We start from the raw sequence: 18,811 nt of genomic DNA on the forward strand, positions 1-18,811 counted from the left end.
ATAAAAACGCAATCTAATGCAATATGTTTCAATACAATAATATCAGCACCAGAAGTGCAAAGTGACAGTGATTTATCGTGTATTAGTGACCATTTAATCTGTCAATTCATATGATCACCATATAAATATTGGATAAAGCCCATAGGAACCCAGATCAAATATTGATTGCAGTCATTGCCCGATTCTTTTGCAGAATGTGGAGGTTAAGCATCCCTGACCTGTAATATATTCTGGAATTATATTATAAGTGTAAAGCTGGGTGTTTGGTGCTGTTGCCACCTTTTCTGGACAAAAATACCGGCTTACTTATATTTATATTTTTATCTTTCTGTCCTATTAGTAACATTGGCATCGAGCATCATTTATAACAGCCAGGTGGCGACCCTAGTCTTTGGGCAATTGCCGCTCTACATTACCCTACAAGAGGTCCTGATTCCAGAAAGAGTTCTAACTTTCTCTTGCTAGCCTAGCATTCTGCACTTACGCCATTAGCGGTGCTGCTGGGAGTAGGACTCCCTGCACCTTGCATTCTCACTGAGATGCTGAGTCACAACACAGAATATGAATGCATTTGTTTTACCATTTGCTGTGGGAACGGCAGTCCCCGGGGGCAGGAAAGTGGCTCACATTCAATAATTGCACCATAGAAGCATCTGCAATTTCCATTTACTCCTGACAGTTGCTCCCAAATCTCTGAATGGTAGTTTTAACCCTTTTATGGCTGAATACAAGCACTAATTTCCCTCTAGCATCTGGAAGTACAGTTCCTACCATCCCCAAGACATTTGCTGGATACAGAGTTTGTTCTTTGTTCACGTCCTGATAACTGTGATTCATCACACTGTGGGGTGCATTTATTAACACTGGAGACAAACACATCACCGGTGATGTTGACCATAGCAGCCAATTAGATAATTGCTCATATTTTCTAACTTGTTCAAATCTAATTACAGGTTGGTTGCTATGGGCAACATCAGCGGTAATATTTGTCTCCAATGTTAATAAATAAGCCCCTTGTTGAAGAGGACAGTTGGACAGTCCCCCTTTAAAATTTAGTGTTTACGCCAGTTGTGTCCATCTCACCCTCATCAGTGCTATGTAATCTATTTTATTTTAGGAGCCCTGAACATCTCCTGTTTCACATTTAAACTGCTGAGTGGTTGCTAGAGCCACTGATCTTAGCAACCAGATACTAGCAACACAATGGCTCATTGGTTAAAATTGCTGCCTTTCCTCCATGGGGTCCTGTTTTGACCTCTGACCTGTGCACAGAGTCTGCATGACGTTTGTATGTTCTCCCCATGTCTGAACTGGTTTCCTCCCACGCTCCAAAATCATACATGCAACATACAATGTATGTTTCTAGCTATTAAAGTTATTAGTCCAGTAAGGGTTTGTTATGTGCAATAATACACTGGTAAATAAACACGTGGAAACATAATACCATATTACTACATTTATTGAGCAATAAGAGTTGACATGATAAAAGTTAATGCTTTAACTGTTACAGATTGACAATCACAGCCTGCGGGATTCGCAGCCACCTTCACTTTCAATCTATTTGCATTTTTTCCGTTGCTGCTCCTCAAAAAATTCATTGCAAGCGACAGTCAGAGCGGCCACCAACACCACGAATTCGCCAAAATCCACCTCATTGTCCTTATTGGAGTCAAGGTCGTTCATTATTTTGTCAACTAACTGGGGGTCCTTTTGGCACTGGAAGGGAAAACGGAACCACAGTTAAAAGAAAGGAATGAGAGCCATGTTAATCTGATGCTTATTTACTACTGAAACAGATAATACTTTGTTTTCCAATACTCTACAAGTTTATAGACTTCAAGCTCAGATTAATCATTTGAAATAACTCATGATTTTTTGAGTTGTTAGCAGGGCCGGATTTCTACTTGAGGCGCCCCAAGGTCGCCCCCATTAGCCCCCCCCCCCCGAAAACGTGAATGCGCATGCGCCTAACTTGCGCATGCGCGAACAAGCCCCCCCGTGACCGCTAATGCGCATGTGCAAGCGCCTAACTTACAACTCCCATACGGAGCAGTGGGGAGATGTCCCCATTGCTCCGTATGGGAGCAAAATGTTAAAATTTGCTTGCGGCGGGGCGGCATGCCGCCCCTGTGTATGTGCCGCCCTAGGCCCGGGCCTTTGTGGCCTCGCCACAAATCCGGGCCTGGTTGTTAGGGCTCTGGCACAAGGGGAGACTAGTCGCCCGCAACAAATCTCCCTTGTCGCGGGCGACTAATCTCCCCAAAATGCCACCCCACCGACGAAAATGTAAATTGCCGGTGGGATGGCATACCACAAAAAAGGGTTGAAGCCTGGGTGCTACGGCCAAAAAAATATATACAAAATATAAATGCAATGGAAGCCAGCACTCACAGGACTTTTCGGATTACATGCTGAAAAGTCCTGTGAGTGCTGGCTTCCATTGCATTTATATTTTGTATATATATATATATATATACTGGTATTGGACCCCTTATCCGGAAACCCATTATCCAGTATATATAATGCACCTACTATTGTAAAATATAAGGATATTAAAAGTCACTAAGGAGTCCCATGTCCATATGATGGTACAAGGCCAAAGGCCAAGAACTTTTATACAGGTCATGAAGCATTGAGGTGACTTCTAAAATTCTCATATTTTGCAACAGGGGGTATATTATTTATTATAATACTCAAGTTTCGGTGAGTCATGTGACAGCACTGATATCACTATGCACCAATTATTTCTAATGACATCACTATGCACCATTTATAAGGATATAATATAATAATAATAAATGATATAGGATATTTATGGATCTTGTGTATTAAATGTATATAAATGTTGTGTGTAGAGATGAAACAGGCTTTAATATTGCAGTTCAACTGTGCAACCTGCTGCAGGCTGGACTCACGCACTACACTAAATAGTGTTAAACTGAATGCAACATTAGGCACCAGGGCATTTACACCACTGGCATTTTTCAGCTGGTGGAGAAGCACCCAAACCTGGCTTTCATTTGCTTTATGTTTCTCTGGGCAAATACACTTGCATTCTCTGGCTAAAAAATGTAGGTTCCCTAAAGCAAATAACAGGCTGCATGGATGGGTTTGGGTGCTCCTCTGCCAGATGTGCCACATGTGCTATAAGCCTTAAGGTGCCCATACACGGGCCGATTATAGCTGCTGATATCGGCCCCTTGGACCGATTTGGCAGCTTATCGGCCCGTGTAGGGGCATAACCGAGGGGCCTGGCCGACCGATATCTGGCCTGAAATTGGCCAGATATCGGTCGGCCAGGTTAGAAAATCCAGTCGGATCGGGGACCGCATCAGCTTGTTGATGCGGTCCCCGAACCGACTGCCCCATTGCAGCGTTTAGAACTCAATCATTTGGCCCCAGGGCCAAACGATCAAATTCACCTACATGCCCCCTGATATCGCCCACCCGTAGGGACATCGCCAAGCGGATCTTATAGTGTATGGGCACCTTTAAAGGCTGCACTATATGGTGTGTGCAATATACACTTGTGGCGCATGTGGAAACTGAATGTAGGAAAAGATATTATGTTTCAGATCATGCAGGAGTAGAACAAGATTTATTATAGCCGTCACACACAAATCTGTGCCCACGTTCTGTAAATACTGCAGAGAAGAAACTTGCCCAGGGGGCTAATGCTTATCTAGGCTCTTCAGAATTCCACTAAATTAATTAAACTGGATGTCTCCCTTGGCTTCTCAGAGTAATGTTTTCTCTGATACACATGGTAGGTGGGTGGAGGGGGGAGAAGCTGACTTGCCACAGGATAGGGGACTGATGTGATTAAGCCCTTGTGAATACACGCTAATCATTGCATCACTGTAAATTACATATGAATTAGGCTTAAAGCTTCCCAGGACATTTCTGAAAAATACGGCTTTGAAAGTAAACCATCGTATCTCTGTGCTATCCACCAAACCCTAAAAATAAATGTTAAAAATTAAAAAAAATGATTTGGCATCAAGCAAAACATGAATGAAAATATTAATGGTCCAGAGGGAATGATTTTGCTAATAATAACCATATGCATGCCTTGCTTCCATTATAGTAAGCTCCTAATAAGTTTGGCACAGGGATTTGTAAGACTGATGCAAGAGAAAAGCAAGACTGCTGCAAAGCATCACGGTACAGTGTCCTGGGATGCACTAACGTCAGCCACGCTCTGGGTTTCCCTTACTGTATTGACCAATCCAATGCTTAGGGTCCCTAAATGACCTGGGGGAATGTAGATATATCAAAGAAGAGCAGTAGCCTCAGCATTGACTATCGCTGACATTATATAGCATATACATACATAGCAAATAGGCAGCTTACTCCTCAAGCAAGTTCAAATCCCTGATATAAAAGGTGATACATCACCCTCAGGTCCAAAGCTGTAACTTTTCTTAAAGGGGAGCTATCATGAAAATTAAAATTTAAAATACTCTCATGAATATGTGAAACTTTTATCTACAATTAAAAATGTTATACACTTTGCCTCTGCCTCTCAGCAACCTGTCTCTCTTCCTTCTCTCTTCATGCAGAAGTCAGGGTCGGAATTTGACAGGTCTAATACATCTTTAATTAGGGGGCTCCCTTACGTAGCAGATGTAATAGATCTAAATCAAATAAATGAATCCAGCATAGATAAATCTAACAAAATACTGACTCTGGCACAAATCCTGCATGTAGAAAGTATTTCTGGTTATTTTGAAAAGGTGAGCTCTGATATATACAGTATCTTCTAGACAAAGGATGCACCCTTGTAAAGCATATATTAGATCTAACTGCCAATCAAAATCTTACTCTAACTCCCGCATAAAGAGAGAATAAAGAGACAAAGAGTCTTCTGAGAGGAGAATAGTGAAGAGTAACTTATTTCATAAACAGGACAGAATTTTTAATTGATTAGATTTAGAAAGTGTCTTAATTCAGTAAGACAAAGATAGGTTTTCATGATAGTTCCCCTTTAAAGCTGCAACAGCATTGGCCTTAATTCTCAGTGTCCACAATAAATGCAATTCTGCAGCACAGTGATAACAACGTTGTCCAGACGCACAAGGCTTTTTTTCCAATTATATTAATATAACGCAGCCCTAGTGTTTAGTCTGACTCACTGCGACGATAACAGTAGCCATGCAGGGAATGGAACACTCTATTTTAAGAATCAGTTAATTGCTAGGCAAACAGGTATGTGGAAAACACCCTTTCAGGGAGTCCTGGCTTATGGGGAACCTCCGCATTCATCAAAATGAAGGTATTTTTATTTCGCAATTACATTTTTGCATATTCACAAGAGCATAAGAAATGTATAGTCTTAGTGTAAGCTTATGTACAGTCATTTAGCTGTTGTAGGACTATAAATACCACCTATGGTAAGCAGGTGCCTGAGGTCAAAGTTCTAAAACAGCTGCAGAACTAAACTCTACCTATTTCCAGATTACACTTTTGCCTTGTCAGATTTTCTTACTGATATTTATTATAGCTTTAAAGAAAAATCACTTTGCTGAAAGATCAATGAACTATGATAGGTTAATCATTAAGATGCAGACATTTTGGCATAATTTTTATTCTTTATTTGTATAGCACCGACATATTCTGCAGAGATTATATATCATTCCCTGCTGCAGTGGGGGCCCTGTCCCATCATGCACACTAGGGTCAGTTAATCTAGATAGATACCTATATTTTTTTGGAGCGTGGGAGGCAACTCACTCCCTGGATGGAGTTGAACCCAGGACCCTAGAACTGCAGGGCAATAGTGGCACAGATAATATTATCTGATGTGGATAGTTGAATATTAAATCATACTTATATTGTGCCTGTATATTGTGATATTAATGGAACAAAAAGAAACACTACACTACAAGGTACAAGTAAATGTAGATGCTGCTGTGAACAGGATCAAGGGAGCACTTGGCACATGATTATATGACTTTGTGTATGGCCCATAATCATTGTGCAAGCAGTGGTAAGATACACAGCATTTCAGGTGAGGTACCCTTTATATTGTGCATAAGATTGCAATGATAACCACCATCCCCCAACCCCAAAACATGTCATGCTATTCCTGCACAATATACAGTTAGCACTGTTATAATCTCTTATTCTTGTAAGAAATCATCTATATAACCTTACTGGATTTCAGCCACAACACCACAATGTACAGTATAAAGGCAGCTGCTGTAGATAAGGGCTATGACACACGGTGCTGCTTGTAGCCAGCTACTTGCCAGAAAATACCCATACTGAGAATTGTCCCTGCTAAAATAAAATTATCAGCATTGTCTATTTTGAAGCCACGACAAGTAGCTCTGTGTGTCATTGCCATAAGGCTCTGAATGATAGAAGGGCATCCTCAGCCATGCAGACTCAATTGTTCACCCTTCAAGCATTCAGAACGCTGACCCCTCAGTCTAGAAGTGTCTGCGAAGCACGTTCTTACCGCAAGGAAATCTGTGAGCTCACTCTGCAACAGTTGCTTGAGTTCCCCTTTGTTCAACTTGTATTTATCCCCTTCTTTGCCAGAGTAGTGATGAAAGATTCTGATCATGGTGTCCATGGCGGATTCCAGCTGGGTGGGCATGGTGATCAAAGGGTGCCTGGCATGAAAGGAAGAGGTTAGAAAGAAAGGTTACTGACAGTTACAGGTAAGATAAGGCTGTGCCATCTACGTAAACCACAAGTCGCCAGGGCAACACTCCTGGTAATATGCCCTCTATGGAGTATTTAAAGCAAAATCCCAGTTATTCTGTAATTAGCAGTCTTTACATAGAGTGAAGTAGAAAATTATATTCAGAGACTGCAGTCTGGTTTTAATATGCAAGAAAAAACAAAGGAATGCTCTTAACTTCCTCCGCAGTGACAGATGTTGTAAGCAAAAGATTGAAAAAAATGCAACAAAGAGCAGTAAATAACCTTGGAAAAAATAGTTCTCATCATTACCTGCGTGTCCACAAACAGCCAGACAAGGTAAACAGGTAATAAAGGCTAAAGATGGGAGCTATTTATACACAGCTTCCCAGCCCAGCGCCCTTATTCCCAAAATGCAAGGATTACTATGTCACCAGTGGTAACAGTTGTATGAAGCCTGCGTCACCCCTCCCTGCATTTGGATTGGCTCTTGGATTTTATTTAAATTGCCTGAAGTGCCTGACGTTGAGCGCACCTTACATACCTGTAACGTCCCCACATCCAGGGTAGGAGGAGATATTCCTATACACCTGTCCTCAGTCAATAGACAAGAAACATATGCTTGGTTGCTAGGAAGCTTGGTAAGGGAAAATATCCCAAAATAAACCACAAGGTAGAAGGGAATACATTGTTTTTGCTTATATGTATGTGTAACCTCCCCAGAGACACTGGCAGAACATAATGCATGATGACAGAGCTTTAATAAAATGGAAGTCTAGATTTTTTATTGACTTTTTTCCTGATTTATTCACATGACAATCTATTATCTATCAATTTACAAAGAAGGGATGGAGGGGAGGGGCTGCACTATTTCTGCTGTGCCGTTTAAGCCCGAAAGGTGTGCCCCTCCAGCACTTAATTATGTACACAATGCTGGCAAAATGCAATTAGCTCCTGGGTGCTTACAGTATTTACTTAAACATAGTGGCAAAGGCAAGAATAGTATAGCATTTAGCATCTGCCATGGAAGCGCCTACAGAGCATATATCTGAATATATTACAAGCAATCAAAATAAAGTAATAAAAAGCTAACACAAGTCTATTTTAGAGATGTATTTTTCTCCCTTTAGCCTGTTGCCCTGATAGTGTATTTCTGCCAGTGGAGAAATGTGTCTGCTACAGGCAGGTTTTGGCCCAAAACTCCTGAAAGCCTAGCTAAGGTCTGGCGGGATACTGGCCTTAAGGGTTATGGCACACTAATCCCATTTTCAACAAAAAGACCTGAATGATAAAACATGAATATCTGAATTAGCTGATACCCTGTAAAAGCATTAAATCATGGGCAACTGGGGGATCTGCAGATGTGGCTGAAGCCCTTGGTATTTGGGGATTGCAGGAAGGCAGTTGAAGGGCCGTGGGTTGGGCAGGAGTACTGTACATGAATAAAGCAGTCATGCAAACCCCCACACAGCCCAGTCTCAAGCACAATGTACCAGAGAATAATGGAAGTCAGTCAGTATTCAAATAATCCCAAATAAACAGATTTGCAAGGCTTTTCTTAGCAGCAGGAGTGACACCTGTTCATACAAACCTGTCTGCTGTGCTGTTTGTTGCCCAATGGTTACACTATTTAGCCTCTGTACTCATTCATTCTTGTGCAAGTTGTGCTATTTACCTCGCTAGAACGTGTGTTAATTGATTTAATTCTGCCCTGGGTACCCTTGTGAGGGGACTTCAGTGCGGAATAAAAAAAAACACTTGGTCTTGTTCTGTTTCTTATTGGTTTTCAGCTATTTCTGCTTCCTTGGGTACAGACCTATAGGGCAGAATGAAATCAATTAACACTTGAAGTAGAAAGCAAGAAAATATGGAGAAAAACAATTCCTGTGGGTAAAAAGTTTTAATCTATTATCTGCCGCTAGTTTAGTGACAAGGATACCCTGTGGAACAGGTTGAGGTCAGAAGCAGTCTAGAAATGCTTATTCTGAAGCTGGGCCCATATGGGCTGAAACCTACAAAACAATACATTATTTTATGCAGCCATAGGGAAGCACTAAAGGGCACATCATATCATGTTTTTAGTGTATTGCCTGGTCCTAGTCTGTGACTTACAATCTATCCCGGAGATTTGCAGTGTGCAAACGCAATCTATGCCGGAGATTCGCAGTGTGCAAACGCAATCTATGCCGGAGATTCGCAGTGTGCAAACGCAATCTATGCCGGAGATTCGCAGTGTGCAAACGCAATCTATGCCGGAGATTCGCAGTGTGCAAACGCAATCTATGCCGGAGATTCGCAGTGTGCAAACGCAATCTATGCCGGAGATTCGCAGTGTGCAAACGCAATCTATGCCGGAGATTCGCAGTGTGCAAACGCAATCTATGCCGGAGATTCGCAGCGTGCAAACGCAATCTATGCCGGAGATTCGCAGCGTGCAAACGCAATCTATGCCGGAGATTCGTAGTGTGCAAACGCAATCTATGCCGGAGATTCGCAATGTGCAAACGCAATCTATGCCGGAGATTCGCAGTGTGCAAACGCAATCTATGCCGGAGATTCGCAGTGTGCAAACGCAATCTATGCCGGAGATTCGCAGTGTGCAAACGCAATCTATGCCGGAGATTCGCAGTGTGCAAACGCAATCTATGCCGGAGATTAAGGGCTCCAGCACACGGGGAGATTAGTCGCCCGCGACAAATCTCCCTGTTTGCGGGCGACTAATCTCCCCAAAATGCCATCCCACTGGCGAAAATGTAAATCGCCGGTGGAATGGCATACGTGGCGGCGTGATTTCAGTGAAATCGCGGAAGTTGCCTTGAGAGGAAGCCCTCACAGTGTGCAAACACAATCTATACCGGAGATTCACAGTGTACAAACATGTAGGAGTGACCGAATAAGGCTGCATGGCTTTGATACAGGACCATCTGCAATAGGGCTCACAAAACATTATATACTTACATTGTTAATCTCAATTGAAGCAAGACAAAAGTCCATGCAGTTCAACCCCTCCAAATACCACCCAGCGTGTTACTGTATATACACCTATCATTAAGGGCCTATCAGTACACTACACTCGCACACAGGGACTTTAGGAAAAATAAAAAATATTTATTGAAAAAGATCCGACGTTTCGAGCACTAACGTTGCTCTTCCTCAGGGTTTGTCTATATATAATATAGAGTTTGGTCATTTCCCTATGGGACCAAACTGTAAATTATATTCTTATAAATGGTGCTTAGTGATGTCATCAGTTATAATTGGAGCTTAGTGATGTAATTTTTGTCACATGACTCACTAAAACTATATTATAATAAATAAAGTTACTGTATCACTTTAAGGAGATACTTGCATATATTTTGATACCCTGTTTAATCAAGCTTGTTACTGCCCAGTGTTGTGCAAAAATAAATATCTATGCAACATGGAAAAGCATTTTATATACCGGCCCTGGGGTCACATTATGTGCTCCCATTAGAAGAACTGCCTGTGATTACAAGACCTGCTGAATGGAACACCTAATCCCACACAATTGCCCTGACTTTGCAATATATATATATACCTAAAAAGCCCAAAGACCCAAAGAGAAAGAAGGCAGGACATTGTGGAGAAGCACTATCTGTATGCCTGCCAGAAGTTACAAATCTAATCGACAGCATTTAATAATTGTAATAGTTGTTGCCTTATTTTTACCTCTTTTAATTACTCTATTCTATATTGTTTACAGTATAATCCAGAATGAGCATTCTGCAGCATTGACATTCCTTTTTTCTCAGTAAGGTCCATCTATAGCAGGCTAAGCAGCACATTCCCATCTTTTAGTTGGCACTATAGCTATCTTACTACTTGAAGGATCTTTCCCCGTTCTCCAGTGAATGTTTTCTGGAAGTAAAAGTACAAACTGCCTGATTATAAAATAATTTATAAGCCAAGTGGCCATTAGATTAAGTAGATCAGTTTAATTGTTTTTCCATCTGTGTGTTATCAACAGTGTTGATATCGTCACTGATGATGGCAGACTCACAGGCCTACAGTTGGCTGACTATTCACAATGGCTTGTTTATAAGACAGTACAAAGTCCACACCTCACATTATCTCTTGTCAATGACTGTTATGATTTATTATTGTAAGATCTCCGGCCCATCATACATACCTAGAACTGCTCTTCCATTATGATATATATTAGTAGGTTTATCTTTGAAGATTGGCCTATAGGTTAAAGGTTCACCTTCAAATTATCCTTTACAATGATGTAGACATTTCAGCAGCTTTCCAGTTTGGAATTTCAACAGCTAATTTACTCTAGCAACAAGGCAGTGGTCTGAATGACAGGCTAGGAGATGAATAGGACAGAATACATGTATGGGGGATTCCAATCGAAAATGTACTTTTCAGATCACTTAAAAAAGATTAAGTGATCTTAATCTGTATAGGTCAGGGAAATGTAAGCAGAAGCCCCGTGGATATTGCTGAACTTTAACTAAAGTCCAATATCAGCTGAAGGGCTGCAGGTTTGACACCAAATATTATCTGATCAAAGCAAAGCGACAAGTGTGCCTTATTCATTATTGTAAGTGGATCTGTACAAGTTACCATCCTTACAGATGTACTTGGGATGCTGTGCTGGTTTCTGATTAAGAAAATATGGGTAAAAAAGGAAATAGAGCTCATTTATGTCCACAAGCACAGTGGGCAACTTGCTCTTTTCCCCGCAGTGGGTTGCACATAAAATTACCTTATTTAAAAGTACTTGTGTCAAGATGTGCTCCTTGCATTCTATGTAGTGGCACTCAGCGATGCCAGACGGACTTCCACAATATTGTGTCTGATTTGCGTGGAAATGCGTGTTCAGATTGGTTGTTTGCCAAATCGGATGCAGTTGCAGCAGCAATGATGTAAATGAACCACCTACTGATGCAGTGGTTCCATTTTAGCTCCACCAGTTGCCCCTGTCTGTGGAACATCAAAGTGACACAGTAGGGGAATCATTATGCATTTAACTGTTGGGTAGCCATGGTGCAAACTCAGACAATGTCAATTTGCTTATGTGGATAGAGAAATCTACTTATCATTTCATCCTGAAAACTGAATCAGTGAAAGGGTAACACACAGTCAGGCCTGAAACTAGAGATAGGCAGAAGAGACATGTGCTGAGAGTGCAGCAGTGGGGGCACTAGGCAAGTACCTCTTCTGTCTGCCTACCCCTAGTTTGGGCCTTGGGTGAGGGAATTGTTGCACCTTGTGTTTCATTCTTCATTGTCCAGAATTACACACATAGGGGTCATTTATGACCAGAAGTGCCATTTGCAGTGCAATTTTGAGCACAATCGGCATGTTTTTTTTCCATAATACATAATTTTTAGAATTCCAGCGTTGTATTGCTCGTAAGGTGGAGTTGCACCTGGTGTAGCTGTGGCTGATACATTAAAATTACCAACATCATTGCCGGTTTTGGCATGATAGAGCCATGTGTGCTGCACCTAGTGAAACAGCGTGCCAAGGAAACTGCCACGTCCAAAGGTGGTGGTAGCTTCAGGGTTTCCCTGCATCAATGGGTACAGCTGGCTCAGTTTGGAACAAAAGGCTTTATTTTATGTTTCATTTTTTTACTCCATATGTTATCATGGCAATTAGGCACTTTTTAGTACTTTTTGGAATCTGGTGCAATAGCTTCCAGGTTAGAAGCACAGATCTATGGAGTGATATGTGGCCATTAGGCTCCTTCTTCCTGTGAACCCTGACCCCTTAATGGGAACATTACCTTTTAGGGACCTAGTCAGAGGTCCATTGGTTATTCCGGCCCCTTCTATGCCTTTTGGTTGATGGGTGAAAAGCAAAGGGAACCCCCTAGCCTTTTAGAGAGGGGGTCAGAAGACCCTTGCTTCCCGCTGGGCTTTTGGCAGAGGAGGTCGGGGATAAAGAGGGTTCCCCCTAGCTTCGGTGAAGGGATTCCCAAATATACTGGTTAATTTTTGCTACTTTTGGCCAGGTTACCCAGAGTTTGGTAATGTTTTTGCTCATTATTACTGTGTGAAAGGAATTCTGTACTTCTTATTTGCATCTGTAAGTTGCCACACCACTTAGATTGCCGAGAAGGGGTCTCATTTCTTGTGTATATTAAGATCACATATTTACTGTTTTTTTATTTATGTAACAACATGTAAATAATTTAGATATTCATTTATATATCTTTCCTGTGTAAACTACCTTTGTCTTTAAAGACTGGCCCCTTTTTGTTACCATTGTGTACTAAGATAGGAAAGCATTGCGCGGATGGAATGTATACAGTGACACCTTCTGGCACATTACAGGTACAACATGCGGGCAGAATAAAGTTAACTTTTTTTTTTTTTTTGCAAGAGGTAATTCTGGTTCTTAAATGTATAATGTATAAACGGCAAAAGTCATTTCAATAGAAGGAAAGGAATTCAGTGTAACGGGCATGAGATAAAGAATTATAACAGGCAAACATTTAGAATAGGTTATAAGACAAAATATAATATTATAATAATAAACACATGCATATACTGTATATACATATAGGATACGCGATATGAGATAAATTAGCATATTAAAAAAAGTATATTATCATAGACCAAGAGGGGTGTGGCATATGGGATTATACAAGGTAAGATATATAATAAGTGACATAGATACATGTAGGCTACTAAAAATCCCTCTAGAACTAGAAAATTGTCTAACAATGTTACATTGAATAAGAAAAAAAAAATTAGACTACATATCTAGTAGAATTAAGTCTAAAACAACTGGACTTTTTTGAGTGTTTCTTGAAAACATTTCACCACTCATCCGAGTGGCTTCTTCAGTTCAAATGACTGGTAGGGAATTCCCCGGCATTTAAACCCTTGAGGGCAGTACAGTCACAAACATACAATCACAATTGTTCCGTTGAACTTATTCAGTTAGGTGTTGGCTGAAAATGACAGGTGTATGAAGGTATGATCCAGTCACATTGGTATCATGATTCTCATTGATGCAGGTGTTAATCCTTCAAAGTACATGACTGGAATTGTGAACTGTTGTGAAACCATTGGGGTAAGGATGTCAATGCGGCATTGTATGTTGATGATGAGCGGTGTCACATGCCCCCTCCTCTGTTCAGGGATGGTTTCTCTAAGCTGGCATAAATGGCCTCTCTCACACCTCTTTCAAACCATATGTCCTCTCGGTCCAAAATATGCACGTTACTGTCCTCAAAAGAGTGTCCTTTTTCTTTGAGGTGTAGATAGACTGCCGAGTCTTGTCCTGAGGAGTTAGCCCTCCTATGTTGAGCCATTCTCTTACAAAGGTTTTTTTGTCTTCCCAATGTATAAGTCAGAGCACTCTTCACTAAACTGGACAGCATAGATCACATTACTTTTCATGTGCTTTGGTGTAGGGTATTTAGGGTGCACCAGCTTTTGTCTCAGAGTGTTGCTGGGTTTGAAAAACACAAGAATGCAATGTTTATTGAAGTTTTTCTGATGTTCCAGCAACATATGAGATGACTTTGTTGCTTTGCCTGCTGTGTTCCTCCCTTTTGTTTGTTGGTCTGGTCTTTTTGCTTGTCTTTGATTAGGCCCAGTCTGGGTACCCACAAGTTTTCACAGTTCCTCTTAGATGTTTGTATTCCCTTCTCTTTAGCATCATTCCTCTGCTTTGGATAATGTTGGAGTAATGTCAGGTAAGTTAGGTTTTGGGTCTAAATTACTGATAGCGGGTAACTTAAAAACAGGTGAGTTGAAATGTCTGTAGCCAATATATGCTTTTACTTTCTTTGTAGATTGTAAAGTGCCCCCCTTTCAACACTGTCAACATGTAGATATGGTATTGACATATATACATGTGCACATTCTTAATAACGTGATTTCAATTCCAATTTATATCAGTGGTACAGAATAACTAATGACTTATGGACACAGTGAATAAGGTAAAATGACAAATAATGCAAATGAAAATGCAAAATGTCCCCAATGCTTTTGTTTATCTGATCAGGCATGTGTGTGCGTAGGGATGAAGAAACACGCAGGATAGTTGCTCATTTTTGCATGTCTTTTTACTTTAGAGTGTTTCTTCAAAAGCTTGGGAAATATTAGAGCTTTATGCTTCATTTAACACCACTGCACATTTAAATATAGCGAAATTCTCTATTGTTCAAGATACTATTGCATATTTTCTTTTAAATCACTCTCTAATACTTGTCATCTTCAAACACAGGTATTGAATAACGCTACAACAGTCCCATTTAGTTGTATGTAATCAGTGACAACACATAAAGCTTTTGCACCACGTGGAATCAACATTCCCTAAAGGCTCTGGCACACGGGGAGATTAGTCGCCCGTGACAAATCTCCCCTGTCTCAGGCAACTAATCTCCCCGAGTTGCCATTCCACTGGCGAAAATATAAGTCACCAGTGGGATGGCACACGCTGCGGCGCGATTTCAGTGAATTCGCGCCACCATCTATGTCATCCCACCGGCGATTTACATCTTGGGAGATTAGTTGCCTGAGACACGGGAGATTTGTCGCGGGCGACTAATCTCCCCGTGTGCCAGAGCCCTAAAGGGAAACTATACCTTCAGAATTAATACTTAACCAACAGATAGTTTATATCATATTATGTGGCCTAGTAAATAATCTTAAAAAACTGGAATATATATATCAGTAAATATTGCTCTTTTACACCTTTTCCCTGGAGGCACCATTTTGTGATGGGCTGTGTGCTCCCTCAGAGATCACCTGACAGAAAATAGTTCCCAGTATACATCTGATTAGTTACAGTACAGCTAGTTCCGCCGCTGTTCCCAGTAATGCCTCTGCTGTAGTTTTCTATTTATCACGTGATTACATTTATTAAAGCTAGTCTGCATCCTACAAGGCTAAATGATTTCTTCCTCTCTCGTAAAAAGTTATGGATTGTCCTTTGTCTGTTTCCTATGGGAAGCCTGCATGGGTGTAAAGAACTGCTGCACCAATTTAAGCACCTAGGGCAAATAAAGCCATAGCCATGAATGACAGCCAGTAATGCCTTGCTTCCCTGTATGGGCAGAGGTAAGCCATTATATTTTAATGGAAATCTATAACCATCTTCACTTTCATTTAGGGATGCGCTGAATCCAGGATTCAGTTCGGTATTCGGCCTTTTCCGGCAGAGTTCGGATTCGGCTGAATCCACAGTCCTGCCTGAAACAAATTAGGATTTGGAAGGGTTAAATGTTGCTGCATGAACACGGAAGTGGAACATTTTTCGCTGCACGCAACATATGCTATTTAGGATTTGGTTTGGTATTTGCCCGAATCCCTTAAGGGCAGTGACACACAAGGAGATTAGTTACGCCGCGACTAATCTCCACGCAATGCCATCCCACCAGCTAGAATGTAAATCGCCAGTGGGATGGCATACGTGGCACTGCGATTTGCCGAAGTCGCCCAAAGTTTCCTCTCAAAGCAACTTGGGCAAATTGCAGCGCCGTGTATGCCATCCTACCAGTAATTTATATTCTAGCCGGTGGGATGGCATTGTGGGGAGATTAGTTGCCCGCGACAAATATTTGTTGCTAGGCAACTAATCTCCTCGTGTGTCACAGCCCTAAGAGGAGCTGGGACACAGGTTGAGCATTTGATTAATACACTGAGCTAATCTAATCTAACAACTTGTAGGGAAGTGCTAATTTACACTTTCCCCAAACCCACAACCCTGTGACTTTAAATCTGGAGCAACCAAAAACATGGCTGCTGACTACTGCAAAGGGACAGTTCCCAGTCACAGCCTGGCCCAATCAGCAGGAGGGATTGGCTTCTGACCTTGTGACCCTGCTGAAAGAGCTTTGGAGCCAAAAAGATATGAAAGTGAGGCAGATCTGATTCAGGAAGAGAGGAGAAGGAAAGCATGGACTCTGCACAGTATTACTGGGAGCTGCCTGAGGTTTCTCCATCTTTCCTGTGAGTGTTCCTGTGATCTGTACAAGTAGGGAGCTAGGGTTCCACCTGTAGAACAATCTATTATATATAGGGAACCCCATAATCAGAGCATAGGGAGTTAGTTAACCCTTCCCATTCAGCCATTTAGTGAACGGGATTACTGCAGCAGGCCTGAGCTATTGTTAGGGTAGTAATCCCTGTAGGATAGTTAGGACTTCAGCCCTGTAGTGAGTTACCAGCGTGTACACTGGATCTGGGTGTGGGATTACCCATCAGCCTCCGTGACACCTGCAGTGAATCTCCATCAGGATCCCAAGAAGCCTTTCTCTACTCCAACATCTCAAGCTCAGTGAGGATTAAAGCTGCCAGACTGCTTCCCTGCATCTGCCCTGCCCCACAGGGTTTATTGCCCTTTTACTTCCACCGGGAGTTGGTGAGATTTTACAGTTACACACCCCGGGGTGCTACAATCTGGTGTTGCAACACATAACTCTGTTACCCCTACCTTCATACAAGGAGTTAACCTGTGCACACTCAAGGTTCTTAAAGTGACAAGGGACTTATTCTTACACAAAGGGGAATAGTGTCAAATATTATATGTGTTATGTTGAAACTGTTATTCACTGTTTTCATTTCATTGCATATATATTACAATTTATTTCATATCTATCAATTGTGTGGTTCATTTCCATTGCATTTGGTATATTAATCACTGCTGTTGCAGTTCCCAAGGAGTTGTTGCCCATTAATACATGGTTTAGCCCTGGGTGGAGGCACTTAAACTTTCCCAATCCCGCAAATCTTCCACTTAGCGGAGGCTTGGGATTTTTCCTGTTTGCGCCCCAGTGTGGCCCTGGATATCAGTGCCAAGAAAGGGTTACAAACTGTTACACAATAAGTCCCTTGTACTTCCATCTCCATGCTGTTCCCCCCAAAAGGGCCCTTTCCGCACTACCTGACATCACTAGCTGCGCAATGGGATGCAGTATGGGTATTACTCTGTACATGCCGGATCTCTATGACTTAATGAGGAAACCCGGGCTTATGGCTACAATATGATTTATCAGCAAACAAGATTTAGAATATCGCTAACCTATTGCAACTCGTAAGGCTGCGGGTTCTTCCTGAAGTCATTTTGTACAGGAGTTATTGGGTAAGAACATGCCTGAAGCAACTCCCCTCACACCGAGACTGTAAGCCCAGCGCACACATAGTGAGAGAGGGGTCGGATATCCACTACTTCCCCCCAACGCGCCTCCATTTGTCCCCACTCCCAGCTATCCCTTCCCTTGTTCTGCCTCCCAGCCCACTGCGAGCAGCGCTACAGAACCATCGCACAGTGCGGTTCTTAAGCACATTGTGTTGCAATGGGAGACGTCACTTACGCGGCGTGACGTCATGGGTCAGTCCCAGCAGCGGAAGTAGTTGCTACGGGGACAGCATGGCAGGAGGAAGGTCAGTGTCTTAGCCCTATAAAATACTTGTGTTTCGGTCTTAGAAGCCATAGCATGAGCCAGGCTGGTATAATAGCCGTGAGTACTACTCAGAGTGCTGCGTGAGGGACTAGTGCAGCGGGTACGTATATGTATCATTGCGCTCTCCTTTAGTCCTTGCTTATGATCCTCACTTACCGTAAATTGTACTCACCCACTCACTTCCTCTCCCTCCGCACCATTCCCCCTTTGCTGCCCGCAATGCTAGTTCCCATGTACGATGGAGGCATGAGAAGGTGAGGCAGTCCATCCATGCTGCTCTCTACTGGTTATATCCTCCTACAGTATCAATGCGCCGGCTGCACGGATTCCTATGCCCATTAGAGAGCCCGGCAGCCTCCGCATTAACATTCCATTGGGCGAGATTAGTACGCGCAGTCCCGCTTGGGAGAGGCTGACCATATGGTCTCTTGGCAATTGTCCTGTGAGGAGCCGGGTCTGGATATGGTTCGGAATTAGTAGCCACATGGAGTGGTTCAGTACTTGTGTGGCCATCTTAACTCTGCGGTACTGTTAGGGTTGACAGATTTATTTTTCCAAACTGGCCAAAGTAAGTTCTAAAACCAGCCCAAAACTAACCAAAAGCCGCTTTGAAAGTAGCCCAAAAATTGCCCAAAATGTGCAATGAAAAAAAACTCTAAAGAACTGAAAGTATATATGGGAAAACATGCCTTATAAAGCGTAATCACTAGCCAGTTACTGGGATGGCTGATAATTCCCTGCCCTCTGTGCCCAGTCCAGCTGGGA

At 42.1% G+C, this 18,811-nt stretch overlaps 1 protein-coding gene and 1 non-coding gene across 2 annotated transcripts; one reads left to right on the top strand and one right to left on the bottom strand.

Moving 5' to 3' along the window:
* Positions 1-1,441: 1,441 nt before the first annotated feature.
* s100z (S100 calcium binding protein Z) lies at positions 1,442-7,075 on the bottom strand. The gene is made up of 3 exons (XM_002940869.5): positions 6,964-7,075; positions 6,464-6,620; positions 1,442-1,716 (listed from the first exon to the last, which is right to left on the bottom strand). The coding sequence occupies exons 2-3, from the start codon at positions 6,602-6,604 to the stop codon at positions 1,558-1,560; spliced, it is 300 nt and encodes a 99-aa protein (XP_002940915.1). The 5' UTR covers positions 6,605-6,620; positions 6,964-7,075; the 3' UTR covers positions 1,442-1,557.
* Positions 7,076-18,285: 11,210 nt separating this feature from the next.
* Positions 18,286-18,433, top strand: LOC116408524. The gene has a single exon (XR_004221027.1). It is a non-coding gene; the product is annotated as a small nucleolar RNA SNORA47 (small nucleolar RNA).
* Positions 18,434-18,811: the final 378 nt, after the last annotated feature.

The sequence above is a fragment of the Xenopus tropicalis genome, chromosome 1, assembly GCF_000004195.4.
Source record: "Xenopus tropicalis strain Nigerian chromosome 1, UCB_Xtro_10.0, whole genome shotgun sequence".
Lineage (NCBI taxonomy): Eukaryota > Metazoa > Chordata > Amphibia > Anura > Pipidae > Xenopus > Xenopus tropicalis.

Excerpts from the sequence above, each read along its gene's own strand:
- s100z (XM_002940869.5), bottom strand. The coding sequence starts at position 6,604 with ATGCCCACCCAGCTGGAATCCGCCATGGACACCATGATCAGAATCTTT. Across the intron at positions 1,717-6,463 it reads AGCTCACAGATTTCCTTGCG|TGCCAAAAGGACCCCCAGTT; the intron begins GTAAGAACGTGC and ends TTTCCCTTCCAG.